This window comes from Phyllostomus hastatus, unplaced genomic scaffold, assembly GCF_019186645.2.
Source record: "Phyllostomus hastatus isolate PE091 unplaced genomic scaffold, TTU_PhHast_1.1 phas_contig_210, whole genome shotgun sequence".
Taxonomy (NCBI): domain Eukaryota; kingdom Metazoa; phylum Chordata; class Mammalia; order Chiroptera; family Phyllostomidae; genus Phyllostomus; species Phyllostomus hastatus.
The window spans coordinates 29,373,763-29,392,758 of record NW_025333737.1 but is presented as its reverse complement, the minus strand read 5'-3'; the positions used below and the strand labels follow the sequence as shown (position 1 = coordinate 29,392,758).

The window sequence follows — 18,996 nt, the reverse complement described above, 5'->3', positions numbered from 1 at the left end:
ATCATCTGCTAATTTATAGTGTCATGGGGGGAGCCCGGAAGCCCCCCCCCATCAAATCGCAAGTGGAAGGACCTGTCCAGCATCCTGTGGCGTGAGTGTACACACACACACACACACACACACACGCACGCAGGCACACACTAGTAATACCATCCCAATAGAATGGAGAAAGCTTATACTTTATAGCATTGGAAGTGGAGGGACATTTAAGCAAGCTCCATTTGAGGCCTATTGAAAGTCACAGGAGGAACAATTAAATCAATAAATAGGTAGTTTATTAATCACATTAATAACAACGATGGGTCAAATAATCAGGAATTCAGCCAATTTGGCAAGTATGGATGAAAAAGAGCCCCTTTTCCGTCCTCCCTCCCTGGCCCTCATAGGTTTTGATATCTAAATTATGTGAATGAGTCACACACACACCCACTATGAATCGGTATGGGAAACAATTTCAAGACCTTTGCTAGTGAGGAAAGTGCAAGTTAAGCTCATTAAGTCTTTGTGGTGATTAGTCAGCTGACCATAGTAAGCAGAGGATGTCTGGCTTAATTTTTCACACCCAACGTCAAAGTTCAAGCCAGTAAGACTTCAACTTAAAAAGCAGTGAAGAAAAACAGCAAACACCCACATAAAAATAGCCACACGGAGTCTGTGCGCTCTGCCCCACCTGTCCTCCCGCACCTCAGCGTGAGGCTCTGCTGTGCAGCGCAGGCAGAAAGCATCGTAAGGGACATAAAAAAAGGACGCAAGGCCAGAGGGTGGCCTGGGTTTCCTGAAGTCACAAGCAAAGGGGGGTTAGGTGGCAAATATAAATAATGCCCGAGTCTGTCAGAGTCACCCAGTCAGCATGGCTACCTAGAACTGCGATTTTCAAAATACAGCCGGAGGGGAGGAGAGAAAACCCTTAAGAAGCTGCAGATGCTTCTGCCCAAGTCAATGCATCGACTTCCTCAGAGGACCGGGGTTCAAACCACCACGCAATCTGGAATCGGAGGCAACAGATTTACTCCCCGCTCTGTGTCACTACATGAGGCGGTATTCCAGACAAGAGTACACAATTTTGGACTTTCTGTTTTTGTTTTTAAGCATGGTTTAATTAAACTGCACAGCATCCAGAAGAAACAAGTATACCAAATAATCCAACCTGAAACCAGATTATATATTTTAGAGGGGACCGGGAAAAAAAATCAATGCTAGCTGGGAGAGGGAGCATTGTAATCGGAATATAACTCCAAAAGAAGTCATACAATTAAATTATTTTTCTTTAAAGAAACTGATCCACATGCAAAGATGGACACACACACACACACACACTCACACCCATTCACACTCTTCACAGGTCATCTCTAGGTTTTTTATTCAGTGTTGACTACGACTTCCATGCTGGTTTTCTCGGGAAACGATACGAGACAGATGTGAGACCAGCAGGCTTGCCCCTGGCCCTCTGCCACCAGTGGAGTGAGATTTAAGACCATCAGGGAACCCACTAAGATGATGGAACCAAGAGTAGAAAGAAGAAAACAGCCATTATCAAGGAAGATTTTAATTGCTTCGGAGGGAGAGAGGAAGAAAGCACAGCAATCTAACACAAGTAAAGGCACAATGAACGTGGAGTTGAATGGAACCAAACCTTTCCTGCAGTTAAACAGTTATCCTTTTTTTATTTGCCTGTATGTTTTGAGGGTGGCTGTGATTTTGTTTCATTTGGATGAGTCTTGAAGGGAGAGTTGTAACGTCCTCCAGGCCCCGAGGCAGGGTGGCTTCCAGAAAGCTACCCAGGCTACACGGCCAGGGACCGAGACTAACAGGGAAGGAAACAACCGAAACGTGAAGAGTCTGATTTGCAGCTGCTTGCAGGTTGGGCTGGCAGAAGGACAGACAGCTCCGTGCAGTGCCACGAGAGGGCCTCGGGTGCCCTGTGCTCCACCCCCGAGCTTCGCAGAGGACCCTGGAGTCACGCTTCTCCCCCTCCCCTAAGCACTCAGCCTACAGATTATTTCAAGTGATCAGGAGAATTAAAACACACCCCAACCTGAGTTGCTCTGTAGCAAGTCTATTTACAATTTTTTCTCACCTCTCCCTGGAGGTAAATCTGGGTTTCAAGTGGGGAAGCTGTGGTGTGAGGGGGTGCCCCCAGCGCCATGGCCAGTGGCTAGTCTCCTTGCCTTTGCCAGCTGGGAGGGCTGCGATGAATTTCTGGAGCCAGCAGCTAGCTTCACATCCACTAGGCAGGGCAGCCATAGGCGCTCTCTTGTGGGCCCGGGAGTGAAAACGATGGGGCTCCACTGTGAGAGGAGACCCCCACGACAGAGAAAACCACAGCTGGAGCATCCAAGTGCTTTGATCCAGGGTTGGCGACCAAAGAAGGGTCCAAGAGGGGCACCCAGCTGGCTTAAAAACCTGGAGGCCACTGCCCTGCTCCCCAGAAAGGGCGGTAAGAAACAACTACAGTATTAACTTTTCCCCACTAGAGAAAAACCTCATAGAACCAAACCCACACAAGGGCTTTTAACGCAGCTTCCTGATGCTTAGCTGGGCAATGCCTCCTCCTTCTGGGAGAGGGTAAGGGGATTAATGGGACTGGGCAACAGCCTCAACATGAGACCACCCAATCTTCCGCCGAAGAGACGACATTCCCATAAGCAGATAAAAAGAGCAGTTTCAAAGGTGAGAAGTTCCAGTGCTCTTGCAGCCAGCCCACCTTAAATCTATATTACAAGCTTTTTACAACATACAAAATAGATCAATAATTATGAAGATCACATTCCCATTCTTCGATAGTAAATATACATGATAATAAATCTGTTCTTAACAGAGGGACCAAATAACGTATAAGGCAAAGATATTTAAATAAGTACTGTGTCACCAACATGCGCTGAAGAAAATGCATCTGACTAGATCTAACCCAGGCCTCTTTTCACGAGGCCAAGAAAATAAAAATACCTGGATGCCCACGTGACACAGTCTGAACGCTGGGGAAGATGAGGGGCGGCAGGTCACGGGGGAGGAAGATAGCGGCCCCAGTGAAAAGCTGGGGGTTTGGCTTTTACTTGTGACACTTATTTTGATGCTGTATGTTTGAGGAAAGGGGAAAAATACACTTTGACAACATCGTACAAAAGGCATCAAGTCCCATTTTGAAAATAAATGGGAAGACTTCACAGTCCAAGTTCCGTGATGGGCCAGCATCTGCCCTGGAACTCCGCCGCAGTGCCCACTCTCGTCCTCTGCCCCTTCCCCTGCGCTGGCGCGCCCTCTCTCAGCTCCGTCCCCTTTGGGGTGCCACGGATACCGCTGGGAGGTAACTACTAACAGTTTTGGAAATAAGAATGATAACGATTAGAAAAAGTTTGATGACAGACCCAGGAGTCCACTTTGTCCAGAGTCAGTGTGGTCCAGGGGATGACAGAGGATAGCGGTCCCCATACAAATAACCCAGGTTGGGCCCCCTCTCTTCTAGCAATGGGGAGACTTGGGTTTTACCCAGCACCATGCAAGACCCTTCCTCTGTGATCCAATAAACTGGAAAGGTCCCTATGGTAGTTCAAGCCTGTGATGTATCTGGTGAAATTTTTAAACTGACTTTTCCCAACCACTTCGAGGAACCGCCATGGCCTCCCTGCTCTTCCTCCAAGCTTTGAGTAGCCTCTGCACGTGGCCTGAGCTGTGGCCACCCACACGGCCTGTGCGTGCGGCCCAGCAGCCCTGCTCAGCTGTCTGGGAAGGGGAACCTCTGTGCTACCAGCCAAGCTCAGTTCCTGTCTGGGCTGGGAACCTCCATTTTCTCTCTGTCCTTTGACGAGGGCCTGGAAGACGAACAAACAACCTGTCGCTGGCTGCCACAGATCAGCTGGGCTGAGACACGCCTCACCGCCTTGCCTCACCGAAGCCTTTGTGCTTCTTGGCACAGAGGAATCTCTGCTACACCCATAAACCTCCTCACCCTTCTCTGCTCTGCCATTAACCCCTGCAGTCCTGGAAAGGCAAGGGCGGTGAACAGAATAGGAAGAGCCCGTTCAGCCGGCGGGCTGCGAACTCCACCACAAGCTGCACCCTTCCCTTCCTCGTCGTTGTCATGGAGCACCCAACAAAGGCTGAAGTTTCTGGACAGGACTGAAAGGGCCAGAGTCTTTTGGGCCAATCAGGTAAGACTGATGTGGACTCAAGGTCAAGGTTAAGACCAAGACCCTGGCCCTATCTCCTATCTGGAATGAACAAAAGTGACGTTCCTCCTCAGGGTCTGAGTGGTGGGGGAGGAAACACGCCCCTCAGCCCCAGCACCCTGAGGAAACCTGAGGACACCGGGCGGGGAGTCCCAGGGGATCACGTGGCTCCTGGTCCCTTTGCTGCAGAGGAACTGGCTAGCACTAAAGGGCTCCCAGTTTATTCTACCCTCTCTTTTTATTAGATGTTTAGTTCAATAGATTAGTATTTAGTGTTTATATCCAACTTATCCCTGGAGTGAGGGTATGGGGTGGGGTAAGAGCAAAACCAAAATACCCCTAGAAATAAAGCAGACCCATTCTCCTGCCCTTTCTCCAAACCTGACCTTTAAAACAGATCACTTCTCTGCAAACTCCTTTCTTGTTTCACTAAAAAAAATGCCTCCCCCTCCCCAAGTCCCGGCCATGTCAGCCTCCGAAATGGTGAAATATGCCCGCCAAGCTTCCCCCAAAGTGGGCAGGAGGAGACAGGAGCACTCTGCTCCACCCTGCCCCAGTAATGAGTTAGTTCATCACAACAAGGCACCTTTCCCCATGAGGAAAGCAGGCGACACGGAAGCTTCTTCCTCATCTGGCTGGCAGGGACTGCTCGAGGAGGGATGGATGCAGGGTTCAAGACCCTACTGTCAATACGGAGAGTCCAATCACCGAGGCCAGAAGACAAGACGCACAGATGGAGGTGAGCTGGGAGGACGCTCGGAGTCTAGAGGTTGGTTGCACTGGAGAAACACGTCAGGAGTTCTCATGCAGGTTTCCGGGGAATGGAAGGGACCATCTGAGAAGAGGAGAGGAGGGTCCATCCTTTTCCTGAGGAACAGGACCCAGCCAGGCTTCACCTGAGAATGGGTGGCAGAGGTGGGGCTCCACGGGCAGCTGATAAAAATAATAAAGACCACAAACACAAGGTCACCTACCAGATCCCAAATAACCCAAACATTCCTAAAATGAGAGAGGCTCTTCAAGCTAAGGTATACAATCTGGGGACTAGGTTTTGGTTTTGATTTTTTTTTTTTTAAGATTTTATTTTTAGAGAGAGAGGAAGGGAGGGAGAGAAACATTACTGTACGGTTGCCTCTCACACGCCCCCTACTGGGGACCTGGCTTGCAACTCAGGCATGTGCCCTGACTGGGAATTGAACCAGTGACCCTTTGGTTTGGAGACTGGCAATCAACCCACTGAGCCACACCAGCCAGGGCTGTTTTTTGATTTTTTAAAGAAAATGCAGGCAGCGAGAAGAAGCAAATTTGAACTGAAGAAAAACACAGCAATTCTATTTTCTATGCAATTATGGAAAAGCTTTCATAACTGCTCTTCTCACCTCGGTTTGTTTTGCTGGGATATACTCTCTGAAAGTGTTTATACTCTTCTGGAGCAGGAAAGTCTTCTACTGGATGGAAAGAATACTTTGACTCAAAATCATCTACGAAAAGAACAAAATATTAATCCATACCAGCCGACCCTTCCTCATGCTCCCGCACACCTCTGACCCTCCCCTCCCGAGTCTCCGTGCGCTCAGATGCACGTGAGGGCCTGCCTTCCCCACTAAACCCAGGTTCCTGAGGACAGCAATAGCATCGCTCTATGTGCCTCGTGTGCACAGACGTTTTTAGAACATTCCCACCCAAGAGCAGGCACAGGAAAGGAGCTCAGCTGTTTGTATGGGAGGAGAAAGAAACAGAGTTCTTAACAGAGTCATCGTAGAGAGTATCGCCATGGGAAACCAATGGAACTGAATCCACAGAAATTAACTGAAAGTGGGAATACTCGGCACCACCTAGAGAGAGAGCTGACCATAATTCCCTTCTGGCCCAGCTTGCCCTCACTTAGCTCTGCAGCAGAGCTGGATAGACATCTCATGGCCCCTGCTCCCACTTTCCATATGGCCCCTCCACAAGAAGGCTCAAAAGTTCCCTGTGAGCAGCCTGACGACACTGCAAGGACTTATCTTCAAAGCAAAAACCCTGGTCCTCCTCATCAGAATACGCTAGAGCTAGGGCACAGAAGAGTCGATCACTAAAGAACCAGAGTGTTAGGCCTCAAAGGGACTGTACAGATCTTTCCAGGAGTCCTCAACAGAGGATCTAATGACAGCTCTTGGATAATCTCTGCTTGGGACTCCATCCCAGGCCTAATAAATTACAATTTCTTAGGGCACCCTTTCTCCCCCTCTCAAGCATGCCAGCGCCTTTCCCCACCCCCTTCTTTCCCCAGGGCATACTCTCTCTCTTTGGAGCAGGGTGGGGAGCCCCCCACCCTGCCCTGGCTTCTTCCCCCAGCTGCATTCTCTCTTCCCTTCTTTTTCCTGAGCTCGAAGGGCCCTTCTTTTGCATCTGTAACCAGTTTCCTGAACCTACACACTCCAGCTGGCTCACCTTTTCTACCTCTGTGACTTTCTAAATAAAATTTTGTTTCAAAAAAAAAAAAAAATCTTAGGTGGGGCCTAAGGCTCATTGATAACCTTGGAAAAGTTAACTGACACACTGCTGATCTAGTCAACCTCCTGGTTTCTCAGGTAAGGGAAGTGAGACCCAGCAAAGTGAAGCAACTTCCTCAAAGTAACAAAGCTAGTTAGTGGCTTTGGATTACTAGATTTAAAGACATGTTCAAAGTGTTTGTGTGTGTGGCAGTTTTGTAACTTTATTCAACAATCAGCAGCTAGTTCTCATCCATATTAACTTTTGCAGACTTTTTAAAAGCGGTGACAGGTATGTAGGTAACCAGCATACAGAGCTTGTTTGGTGACTCTTCATCCTCACTATGGTAAGGGACATTCCTTATTCTTTTGGCCCAGACAGCTTTGTTGAGCCTGTACCGGTAAGTACATCCAGAGTTCCCACCTTCTTCATGGCAAATCTCTTTTGAGTGCTCAAGGGGCACACTTCTTGAAAGCCACTCCAAGGATGCGCTGTGAGTGCTGTGGTTTCGTCTCTGGTCACTACCACACTTACGGCAGAATGGCCCTTCTCACCGCCCTGCTTTGTGGAAGCCATTGTGCCAGGCCCAAGTTGGAAAGAAAGTTGGTTTTGTTTTTAAAGGGCTAGGAAGGAGCTCTCCTTCTTAGGAGAACATGTACTTCCTGTCTGAATAATCCTGAAGAGGATAAAGTCTCTGACTTAAAACGTAACCACAGATAATGCTCCTTGGGGAGCGAGAGACGGCTTTAGAGTTACTGTGAAGTCTGCTGATTGTATTTCAATCGATCCCAAAGCAACCATGCCCCGAACCTGTATAAGGAAAGGGATGGCAATGGATGGGCCTAGAAGTCAGAAGTGAAGGCAGAAGACAAACTGCTGTGACCAATGGATATCAAGTGACCGCTCCCATTCTACCATTGCCACTGGAATGAGTAAGTCATCACAGGAACTAGGAGACTAAAACAGCTAGCTACTTACCCAAAAAAGATCGGACAGTGGTAATGGAATCTCTGTGGCCATTCCTCAAAGGTGGAGGAGGAGGAGGTGGTGGCCCAGCTGGCGTCCTTGAGGGCGGAGGTGGGGGCTTTCCTCGGCTCAGAGGTTCTGACCCGTGTCGGTATGGTGGCGGTGGGGGCGGGGGAGCATCCCTGGCACCATTTCGGATCACGGGTGGTGGGGGTGGAGGGGCTGCAATGAAAGTCCAAAGCAGATAGGTCTGGATGTAGAAGCTCCGTGAGACCCCGAGCATCAGGTCAAACACCACATTCACCCTCCTCTCATCCCTTAGTCTTTAACAGCATCACCATTCTTCCAGACACTGAAGTTCAGAATAAATGTGTGGCCCTTTCTCGCTTCCCAAGACAAGTCAGTCAAGAAATCTATCTATTCTTAATGAATTTTTCCCTGCTTTTCCATGTCTTCCTCCACAATTTTAATTCAGGTCTTTCTCATATTCAGCCTGTTCTACTGCAAAAAGCCTCCCAAATGTTCCTCTTGCTTCTAATCTCTTGCCCTGCCAATCCACTCTGCACACTACCAACTCACTAATCTCCCTGAAATACTTGCTCAAACTTTTTCTAAGGGCTTTGCATTTCTTACATTATCAAGTTTCAAATCCTTAGCTTCCACCCCGACTGGGTTTCCCCCACGTACCCCCTTTCTTATACAGTGACCCACCAGGTCAGTCAGCCTGACCTCACCTTCTCCTCTCCCTTTCTCGATTCCCAGGCTGGGTTAGGGACCCCTCTTCTGCACTCCCACTGTCGCCTTGTATCCCTCTTCCACTCTATTCTACCGTATTGCACTATAATTATTCATCAGATACGCCTCTTCCCCAGTATCCTGTATATTCCTTAAAGTCAGAGCTGCGTCCAAGTTCAAATTCCCAAACTCAGCCAAATGTATACAGCACATGGTAGGTACTCAATCAGTCTCTGCTGAATAAAACAAATTCCGCATGCTTTGCTCTTGTGACTCCCCGACAATACTGGGAAATGCCGTCTCTCTTCCCTTGCTACCAAGTTCTACTTATCCTTTAAGGTTCAACTCAAGTTCTATCTTCTCAAGGCTCTCACAAAGCAATCCACTCTATTCAGACCGCCTCCCCTTCCTGGTCTCCCAAGGCATTATAGGGCACGTCACTTATTTTAGCACTTAGCAGTACAGACTAAAGTGAGTGATTTTAAAAATACGTACAATAGGAACATCTGCATAAGTTATACATCTGATCGCCCCCAAACACTGGGAATACCTCTATCAGCACTGCCTTCAAACCCAGTTTATGAGACAGACCCGTAAATATTATTATACGATGGCCACATCTAATCTCTGAGGTTGCACCAATAACAAAATCATTCATACCTAAGTCTGATTCTGGCTTTTGGACACTTTCAAAAATCAAATTCACTCTTAGGAGACAAAAATTTGCCACTAAGTAGAAAGAAACATCAAAAGCATGTTTGAAGAAATGGAAACACCACTGGAACAGGTTCTACTATGTTTAAGTTATATTACTTCTATGCTTTGCATTACCTAACAATAGCAACTACTATGCATTTGGTATCCACTACCTTCTAGGCACTGTCCTAGGTGAGTTATAGCCATTAAATCTTTAAGAATTCTTGCCCTGGCTGGTGTGGCTCAGTATGGCTCAGTGGATTGAGTGCCGGCTTGCAAACCCAAAGGTCTCTGGTTCGATTCCCAGTCAGGGCGCATGCCTGGGTTGCAGGTCAGGCCCTCAGTTGGAGGCATGTGAGAGGCAGCCGATTGCTCTCTCTCATCAATGTTTCTCTCCCTCTCTTCCTCCCTCTCTTCCCCTCCCTAAAAACAAACAAACAAACAAACAAAAAGACAACACTGTTTTAGTAATATAAGTGTATCTCACTATTCCTCCTAAAGTATTCCAGAATGTCTGCGGAGTAACCACAGTGACGCATGAGACAGTGACGAGATGGTGTGTGCAGGCGAGCAGTCCGGCAGAGCAGGCCCAGTGAGCGTTAGCCCCACTTCCCGTAAGACACGCTCAGAATGTCACCTCTCCCTCGCTCTTCCCAAGGTCTAACTATGGACGGGGGCCATTTGAGGCAATAATTAAAGGGAAATCTTAGCACCTCCCAGGAGACCTCTGAACCTTGTTTTTACTCCAAACCTGCCCAAACTGAAGCTCTTTCAGGTCATCCTCAAACTATTTCCCTAAAACCCAGATTTCTTAGGGCCCTGAGAATCTGTACCTACTTCTAAGGCTGAGCCAGGGAGAGTAAGGTAGGCAGAAAGAGCTAGGCTCAAAAGGACACCGGCTAGACACAGGGCAGATGGCAGTGATCAGAGCCAACCTGGACTGACAAATAGAGCAGGACCAAGAGCATTTGGCTCCCTTCAGCTCCCTCCCGCAGGGACGGCCACCCCAACCAGGGTCTGCCGTCTCCGTAAGTTTCTGAGTTCTTCGAAACGTCCAGTTTTAAGAGTCTTTCAAGTGACAGAGCTGGAACCAGGGACCCTAAGAAACAAGCAGCGTGTAAAAAAGAGAGCCTGGAGCAGGAGAGTGCCTTTTCTAATCCAAGACAAACCCAACTTTGAGGAAAGCACAATGGCATCAATTCTTTCAAGAGTAAAAAGAAAGTTCCTTTAAAAACAGTGTTTTACTCTGCAAAGGAAAAAATTCAGGACACAAATTCTGTGGATCAATTATGTGAGGGGTTGTGTGTGTGTGTGTGTGTGTGTGTGTGTTTGTTTTGGGTCCCTGAGCATCCTGAGAAGGTGAAAGACTCCATATTCCTTCAAGTGTAAAAATTCATATAGAAACAATAATACATTATCACGTGATATTGTCATACTATAAGTTAATAACAGAGATAAATCCATGAACTACCTGGAAGTCCTTTGCATAAAACCTCTAACATTCAACAGCATACAACAGTTCCTAAAGCACTTTCATACATACCTGTATTTTGCTCTGTGTAATGGGTACTTTTTTGCCCAAAATTTTTGAGGGAAAAATAAGGATGCGCATTACATATGGGTATAATGATACATGCCATGGGTATAATGATCCTGTGTATAATGTACACAAAACGTGGGTGCACATTATGCACGGGAGCACATTATACACAGCAAAATACAGTACCTTTTTATTTATAACCACCTCTGAAAGCACTGTGAATACCACTGAGTGATCAGCCCAATGCCACACAACAAACAGAGCCAATGCGCCAAAGATCTGACTAAAATGTCTCAATTTTTTTAACATTTTATTTTATTTTTTAGAGAAGGGAAGGGAGAGAGAAACATCAACTGCGTGGTTGCCTCTCAAGTGCCCCCTACTGGGAACCTGGCCTGAAACCCAGGCATGTACCCTGACTGGGAATCGAACTGGCGAGCCTTTGATTCACAGGCCAGCGCTCAACCAGTGATCCACACCAGCCAGGGCTTGATTTTTTTTTTTTTTTAGTGTATCACTCTTGAGAACTGCTGCTCTGGTTACTGATATAAAAAGCAGGCTGAAGCCTCTGCCAGACCTCAGAGTTGGTGGCAGAAAAACCACATTGATTACTTCACATATTTCTAAATAAACCATAAAGAGCCCTGGCTAGGGTGGCTTGTGGATTGAGCGCCAGCCTGAGAATCAAGGGGTCATCGATTTGATTCTTGGTTGGGGTGCATGCCTGGGTTGCAGGCCAGGTTCCCCATTGGTGGGTAGGGGGCATATGAGAGGCAACCACACATTATTTCTCTCCCCCTCTCCCTCACTTACCCTCTGTCTAAAAATAAATTATTAAAAATCTTCAGCCCTGGCTGGCGTAGCTCAGTGGATTGAGCGCGGGCTGTGAACCAAAGTGTCGCAGGTTTGATTCACAGTCAGGGTACATGCCTGGGTTGCAGGCCATGACCCCCAGCAACTGCACATTGATGTGTGTCTCTGTCTCTGTCTCTGTCTCTGTCTCTCTCTCTCTCTCTCTCCCCCCCCTTCCCTCTCTAAAAATAAATAAATAAAATCTTTAAAAAAAAAAAAGTAAAGAAACTATAAAAAACTGAGCCTTGGCTGATGTGGCTCAGTGGACTGAGTGCCAGCCCAGGAACCAAAGGGTCATCAGTTCGATTCCCAGTCAGGGCATATGCCTGGGTTTCAGGCCAGGTCCCCAGTAGGGGACACATGAGAGGCAACCACACAGCAATGTTTCTCTCCCTCTCTTTCTCTCTCCCTTCCTCTGTCTCTAAAAATAAATAAATAAATCTTAAAAAAGAAAAAAAGAATTGAGAAGTGGGAAGCAAGAAGTCTGCAGACATTTAAAACTACTCAGTTCAATCCACAGAAATTACACTTTTCTCCACTTCCTTTCCTGGATGGAGTCAGAAAGGTATGGAGTCTGCTCAGATAAAGGGTTTTTTAAAAAAAAGTTGTAAATGAAAAAAAAAATTTTAATCTAAACTTTGTAGAATCAAAGGCCACCTTAGGACTATAGCCTTATGGCTAAAGCCAGGGAGATATGGAATCGGGAAAGTACAAGGTTACTGGATGATATAATAACCTTATGTGTTGAACTGCCAGCTCCTATAGTGCCGATCTCTATGTACCTAGCCAGGCAGCAGCATGGGTTAATGGGCTTTTAATTCATGCTTCTTGATAACATAACTTCTTAATCAATTATCTACACCTACAGGGACTGACTTTAAAATAAAAGTTCAAAAGGCTTTTGTGGAAGATGTGGCTCAAAGTCCAATGACACAAGATAAGGGAGTCAAAACTTCTGGGTCGAAGAAAGCCCGAGAGAACTGTCATGGTCTCCCTCGCTCTCTACTTTCAGTCAGGCTATTTTGTAATACGAATACACAGTCTTGCCCTGGCTGGTGTGGCTCTGTAGACTGAGTGCTGGCCTGTGAACTGAAAGATCACCAGTTCAATTCCCAACCAGGACACATCCCTGGGTTGCGGGCCAGGTCACAAGTTGGGGGTGTACAAGAGGCAGCCTATCACACGTAGATGTGTCCCTCCCTGCCTTCTCTAAAAATAAATAAAATCTTGGAGGTGGGGGAAGAATACACAATCTCATCTATTTCTTCTAGGGTTCCTAATCTCCTTTTTACCCAGTTTAGGGCCATGGTCCATTGTTACAATCACTCCCTTACAAACCCTTAACTCCCTTGCCTCACTCCTGTCTACAAAAGGCTAATCCCTAGTTAAATACAACTCTGCTGCAAATGCATAGCTGAACACAATGAGCTGATTAACCTCACTCGAAATGGATGCACCCTAGTGTTGATTGGGCCTTTCAGGCTCCTGGTTATCCTAAACACACTTCCCCACTCCATGCACTCTCCCAAGCTCCCAGACGGCCATTTCATGCCCTTTTCTCTTCTCAAATCTCCCTCACCTTGCTATTTCACCAAGAAAACAGAAGCAAACAAGAAGAAACTTTTCACATGCTCCAATCACTACGCACCCTTGACCCGCTTGCTTCTACGCCTACGAGCTTTGCCTTCCCTCCTGTTACTATGGAAGATCTGTGTTCTATTTTTTTTTTTTTTAAGAGAGAGAAAAGGGAGGGGGTGAGAAACACTGATTTGTTGACCCACAACCTAGGCATATCAGGGCGGTGCTCTAACCAACTGAGCTCCTGGGCCAGGGCAAACTATCTGTGTTCTTATCTAAGGCCAACCCCTTACCTATGGAGCAGATGCCATTCCCTCTTGCCTCCTCAAGGTCATTACACAGGCAATTTCCCCCCTCTCTGCTGGATCACTCCATCAGTACACAGACAAACAGATACTGAAATATCTCCCATCTTGGGATGAAAAAAATTGAATTCTCAACCCCCTCTCGCAACCGTTCCATTGATCTGCACCCCCTTCCCCTTTACGGAAAACTCCTTCAGGCATTTCTACATTGCCATCTCCAACCCCGCTCCTATTCCTGTGTTGGCAAACCCACCCCAACTAGACTCTCACTTTCACCTTCCCTCTGCCACTCTGCAACACCCCAAAATGTCCCATGCTGTTTGGGGTCCCCAGAAATGACTCCCATGTAGCTAAGACCAATGTCATTCTCAGGCTCCAACTTAACTGACCTAGCAGTAGCACTGGACACAGCCTAGAAGAGGTGGACGAGACTGTGTTTCCTTTTTACAAGATAGCATGACCGAAGTCGAGAGTGAGGGAGACCATGACAGCTTTTGGGGGCCTTCCTATACCCAGCAATTTCGGCTCACTCAGCCTTGGAGTTTTTCCCTCACCGTCTTCACTTCCCTCCTTCCTTCCCCTCTAGAGGCTCTTCCTCAGCTCCCTCTGATTGGTATCCTCCATCTGGCTTCTAATTAGGGCCCCGGGCCTTAGACCTTTTCTTTACACTCTCCCTGGCGATCTTACCCCACATGTGGTTTTCAGTGTCATTCCAATTTCTCCCCCTAGCCCAACCTCTCTTCCCTGAACTTCAGAGTTTGACAGCCAATCACCGATGAATTATTTCCTTTTGAAAGTCTAATAAGCATCTCAAACTTCAGTTGTCCGAAACCAAATTCCTGTCTTCTCCCAAACCCACCACTTACGACAGCCTTACAAGAGGTCTCCTTTTGCCACTCTGTCTTCCTGCAGTCTGTTCTCAACACAGGAGCTGGTGCTCTTTTTAAAAGGTAAATCAATGCTACTCCCTGTTCCAATCCCTCCAGTGGTGGAAAGCCCAAGGTCTTTATCGAGTCTTACAACGTTCTCCTGTGGAAATCTAGCTTTCCGACCCCCGTGCTCTGCCACTCTTCCCCTCACTCACTCTAGTCCCATCTCAGGGCCTTTGTACTTGCTCTTCTCAATGCCTGCTTAACTTGTTCCCTCACTGTCTTCAGGTCTTTGCCAAACTGTCACTTTATCAGTAAGGCCTTCCCTGACCCTAACCCACCCCACCCCGCTCCACTATATCCTATCCCCCTTCTCAACTACCTATACATTACACACATACATAAGTATGTGTGTGTGTGAGTGTGTATATGAGGTCTGTCCAGAAAAAGTCCAACCATTGTTAATATAATGAGAATGGTTTGCATGATATCAATATAACCTGAGAGCCAAGGAGGGAGGACTGGAATGTACACGTGTGAACAATGCCAACTTCACTGTACTAATCAGTGGGGATGGTAGACACCATTGAGTGAGCATGTATGTGTACTGTGTGGCCATTACGTTCAAAATGACTGAGTAGAGCAACGAATCATCATCAAGCTAGCATCGAACTTTGCATTAAGCTTGAACATTCCTCCATGGAAACTATTTGGATGATTCAGAAGGCCACAGCTATGGGCAAATGGTGATTAGCTGCTTCATCACGACAACACACCCGCTCATGCATCATGTCTCGTGCATATTTTTTTTTGTGAAACATCAAATCACCCAGGTGGCTCAGCTCCCCTGCAGCCCAGCTTTGGCACCCTCTGACTTCAGGCTTTTCCCAAAGCTAAAATTAGTTTCCCTTTGAAAGGGAAGAGATTTCAGACCATCAACGAGACTCAGGAAAATACAGTGGGGCAGCTGATGGCAACTGGGAGAACTGTGTGAGGTCCCAAGGTGCCTCCTTTGAAGGGGACTAAGGCATCATTGCCCTATATACAATGTTTCTTGTATCCAGTATCTTTTTCAATAAATGTCTCAGATTATATGGCAGGATACCTTCTGGAAAGACTATATATATATATTTTTTCTAACTAATTTATTTGCTTATTTATATAGAAGAACAAGAATTTCTTACATTTTCTATTTATTGCTGTTTCCCTAACAATAGAGTCTGACACACAAAAGTGCTTTCAATAAACCTGTTGAATGAGTAAGGGAATTCTTATCTTCAATCACTAAAGGAGAGCTTTGGGGAAAGGAGTGAGAGAGAAAATAAGCTCAACTCTCAGTATGACAGGAAGAAGAGGTGCTGCAGGCACTCACCTGCTCCCCGACTGGGAGGGTCTCGGGCTGGGGGAGGCGGCCTATTACTCTGTAAAGAAGGGGAGGCTGAAGTGGGTGGAGGAGGCGCTAGGCCTCTGGCAGGTCCTGGTGTCTTCCTATGCAAAGAATTGTGTCTCTGTGGCAGCTCAGGAGCTGACTCATTAGTGGGACTGGAGGGTCCATTAGGGACCCCTGGAGGCTGGCGGTAAGGTGGGGGAGGAGGAGCCAGAGACTGGCCGCTTGGTCCCATTCTCATAGTCACAGGAGAAGGAGGTGGTTTAACGGGCGGTGGAGCAGGAGGTCCCTCTCGACCAGGGTGTAGCCTTTGTCCAGGTGTGGGCGGCAAAGGTTTCTCTCTGTTGTAGGCTGGGGCTTTGTTGCTGTGCATGGGCAGAGACGTAGGGGGTGCGTTGGCACGCCGCCCTGGTGGTGGCGGAGGAGGGGCAGAGGAGCTGTGCTTCATGCCCGTACTGCTGGTGGTATGAGGCCGAGAGAGGTCCGGTAATGAAGGTCTCTGCATCCGGGGCAGTTCCGGGAGTGAGGCTCGGCTGCCATCTGTATCATCTTGAGGGCGCCCACTGGATGTAGACACTGGAGGCCTTGGGGCAGCAGCTCGAGAACTGGGGACTTGCAGCGCTGGCTTACAAGAAGCTAGGTTCTCTACAAACAGACCAGACAGCACTGGGTCAACAAAGCTAGAGATATGAGGGTGAGACCTCTAATTTGTCCAGCCTCGTTTCCCAGCGCAGCAGCAGGGAAAGTACATTTGTATAGTACTGGTTTTTAATCTAGCTCAGGACTACTAACAAATACTGTTGATATATGTTGAATACATTTTTATTTAATGACTTTGCTTTATTCTACTCTGTAACTCCACCCCTGCTCCCACGCCTTTCTCCCATCCCTACCACTCCTCAGCCCCGGATGGACAGCCTGTGACCAGTAAGAAATCAATGCACCTGGGAAATATTCTAAGAAAGTCTTTTTCAGCCCTGGCTGGTGTGGCTCAGTGGCTGGCCTTCGAACCAAAGGGTCGCCAGTTCAATTCCCAGTCAGGGCACATGCCTGAGCAGCAGGCCAGGTCCATGGTTGGGGGCATGTGGGAGGCAACTGATTGATGTATCTCTCACACATCGACATTTCTGTCCCTTTCTTTCTCCCTCCCTTCCCCTCTCTCCAAAAATAAATAAAACCTTTTTAAACATGTAAGTCTTTTTTAGGTACCTGGAACGTCCTTGGCTCCCACAGGCCGGAGCTTCGGCACTCCTCCCTGGAAGAGACCTCCCTTGGGCTGCAGGGCGCCTGCTCCAGAGCCGCATCCACCACCGCTCCCTTTGGGTTCTGGAAAGCACACCACCAGAGCTTTCATTTCGTTTGCTCCAAGCTGTGACCAAGTTAATCCTGAGGAGAAACTAACCCTTCCTCTACTTGGGTCCTAATTTGCAAACAAAACCAATCTCGCTTTTGCCTTTCCATTTTTTTAAAAAAGGGAAGCCTTTCCACTCCACAGCCTCATGCAGAAACGAAACTCTCCGCTATGATGAAAGAAAAAGAACAAAAGGAACAAGGAGCCAATCTTCCCTTGTTCAGGCCCGGGGACAACCTGGATAAAGACACGTTCAACAGAATCCTCTGGGCTCGGCTCCCGTGCTCTCTTGGTCTGGACAGTAAGGGGGCTAATGGCTCGGGGACCCGGGTATGAACAGACTTTACAGAAGCCTTCGAGAAGGGACACCTGCAGCAATTCTGAAATCATCGCTGGCTTCAGCTGCGCGGTTTTGAGGACTGTGGTGATCTCTGAAGAGAACAACCAAGGATGTGCCCTAACAAGCTTAACAAGCACAAGTGACAGCAGGAGATGAAGTCTCAACCCTGAGAATGCTTCCCAAAGGTCAAACAGAAGTCTCTAAGGTATTCAGATGAAGAGATGGGAAGACAGCCAAAGAACATCCCAGGACACAACTCTCCTACTCAAGACCCAACAATAAAAACAACAGCCCAGCCACGTCTCCAAAGCAATCCTAGGATCCCGGCAGCTCACTGGGAAACGCCGCTCAGACTCACTCTCGAGGATGGGAGCGCTCCGATCGTTAACGTTGGTCACCTTCTTCAGCTTGGTCCCTTTGCAGATGTCCTGCAGGAGGGCACCTCGCCCCCGCTGTTCATCTCTGCTCAGCTTGGGCTGCTCGGTATTTGCCTAGAGGAAGGGGGATATGTAAGTTCACCTAAATAGTCCCCTTCATCACAAGCTCAGTATAAATGCCTTGAGCCAAACTGGTTCCATGAGACACCTATCTAACCTAAACAGATTTATACACCACATGGCACATAATGGTAGTGTGTATTACCATTCTTCTCAGTCCTTTTTCTCCTCTTGTGGCTTCTGTGATGGGTAAGGTCTCCTTCCTATTCAGAGGCTTCTGATGGGAGGCCTGCACTAATACTGAGTACTTATGCGCCAGGCTTGTTGTGTGTTAGATGCGGTAGGTGTATCAGCATCATCAAGGCAAACATCTGCTGAGCCCCTGCTATGCCTTAGGCACTGTGCTGAGCACAGTCCTTTCCTTATCTCTTTTAAATCTTGAAATACCGGCATTGCTATGACCAACTACAACAGGAGCACAGGGACAGATACTAGATAAATGGGACAAAACAGACAAACTCAGATCTATACACGAAATAATAAAAGTGTATTTCATCAGAAAGGATAGATTATTAAATACAAGATGTCGACAGCAACTGGTAATTTTTGAAAAAAAATAATAAAGTTAGATACCTACCTCAGCTTATTCTCAAACGAATTCTAGCTATATTTAAGTATAAAAAATATATGAAAAAAGAGCTAAGAGAAGTACATTTTAAGCATGCCAACTAAAATATAGGAAAAGGTAGATTTGCTTAGTAAAAATTATTTATTAGAAATATAGGTAAATAACAAATGATATACTGGAAGGAGAAATCATCTGTGACAAATGTTACATGAGAGACACAAAGGTAGTGTCCCAAGTCTACAGAACACAGGTGGCAAACACAAGGCCCGTGGGCCGAATCCGGCCTCCACCTTGTTTTATGCAGCCCGGCACCTTGTTTCTACCTGGCGGCAGCGCCAAGCTCTCGCTTAAACTGTTAAGGAGTAGTTACATGTATACAGTCCTAAAATTACATTTGGCCTGTTGAAGGCAACTGCAAGGCTGATGTGGCTCTCAGTGAAAATGAGTTTGACACCCTGCTGTATAGAGCATTAACATACAAAGATGACTTAGAAATCAACAGGATAATAATCAAAGAATATAAACACACTATGTAAAAGAAATCAAAGAGCCAGCAAATAGGAAAAAAAAAATCAACTGGAACAAAAGAAATGCAGGGGAAAACACAGTATCAATATTTACCTATGACACTGGTAATGTTATTACAATTTTAACTAAAGAGACTCCCGGCT

The 18,996-nt window shown here is 47.1% G+C and overlaps 1 protein-coding gene across 5 annotated transcripts in view; it reads right to left on the bottom strand.

Annotated features, from left to right (window-relative positions):
* Positions 1 to 253: 253 nt before the first annotated feature.
* The window catches only part of WIPF2 (WAS/WASL interacting protein family member 2), a 45,986-nt gene continuing 27,243 nt past the window's right edge, over positions 254 to 18,996 (bottom strand). For all 5 annotated transcript variants that reach the window (XM_045836449.1, XM_045836450.1, XM_045836447.1 and 2 more), the window contains 6 exons: positions 17,619 to 17,751; positions 16,779 to 16,895; positions 15,555 to 16,214; positions 7,620 to 7,829; positions 5,546 to 5,647; positions 254 to 5,099 (listed from right to left, as the gene is read on the bottom strand). In XM_045836449.1, the coding sequence (XP_045692405.1) occupies positions 5,059 to 5,099; positions 5,546 to 5,647; positions 7,620 to 7,829; positions 15,555 to 16,214; positions 16,779 to 16,895; positions 17,619 to 17,751 (1,263 nt within the window). In that variant the 3' untranslated portion in view covers positions 254 to 5,058. The remainder of the gene's footprint in view (positions 5,100 to 5,545; positions 5,648 to 7,619; positions 7,830 to 15,554; positions 16,215 to 16,778; positions 16,896 to 17,618; positions 17,752 to 18,996) is intronic.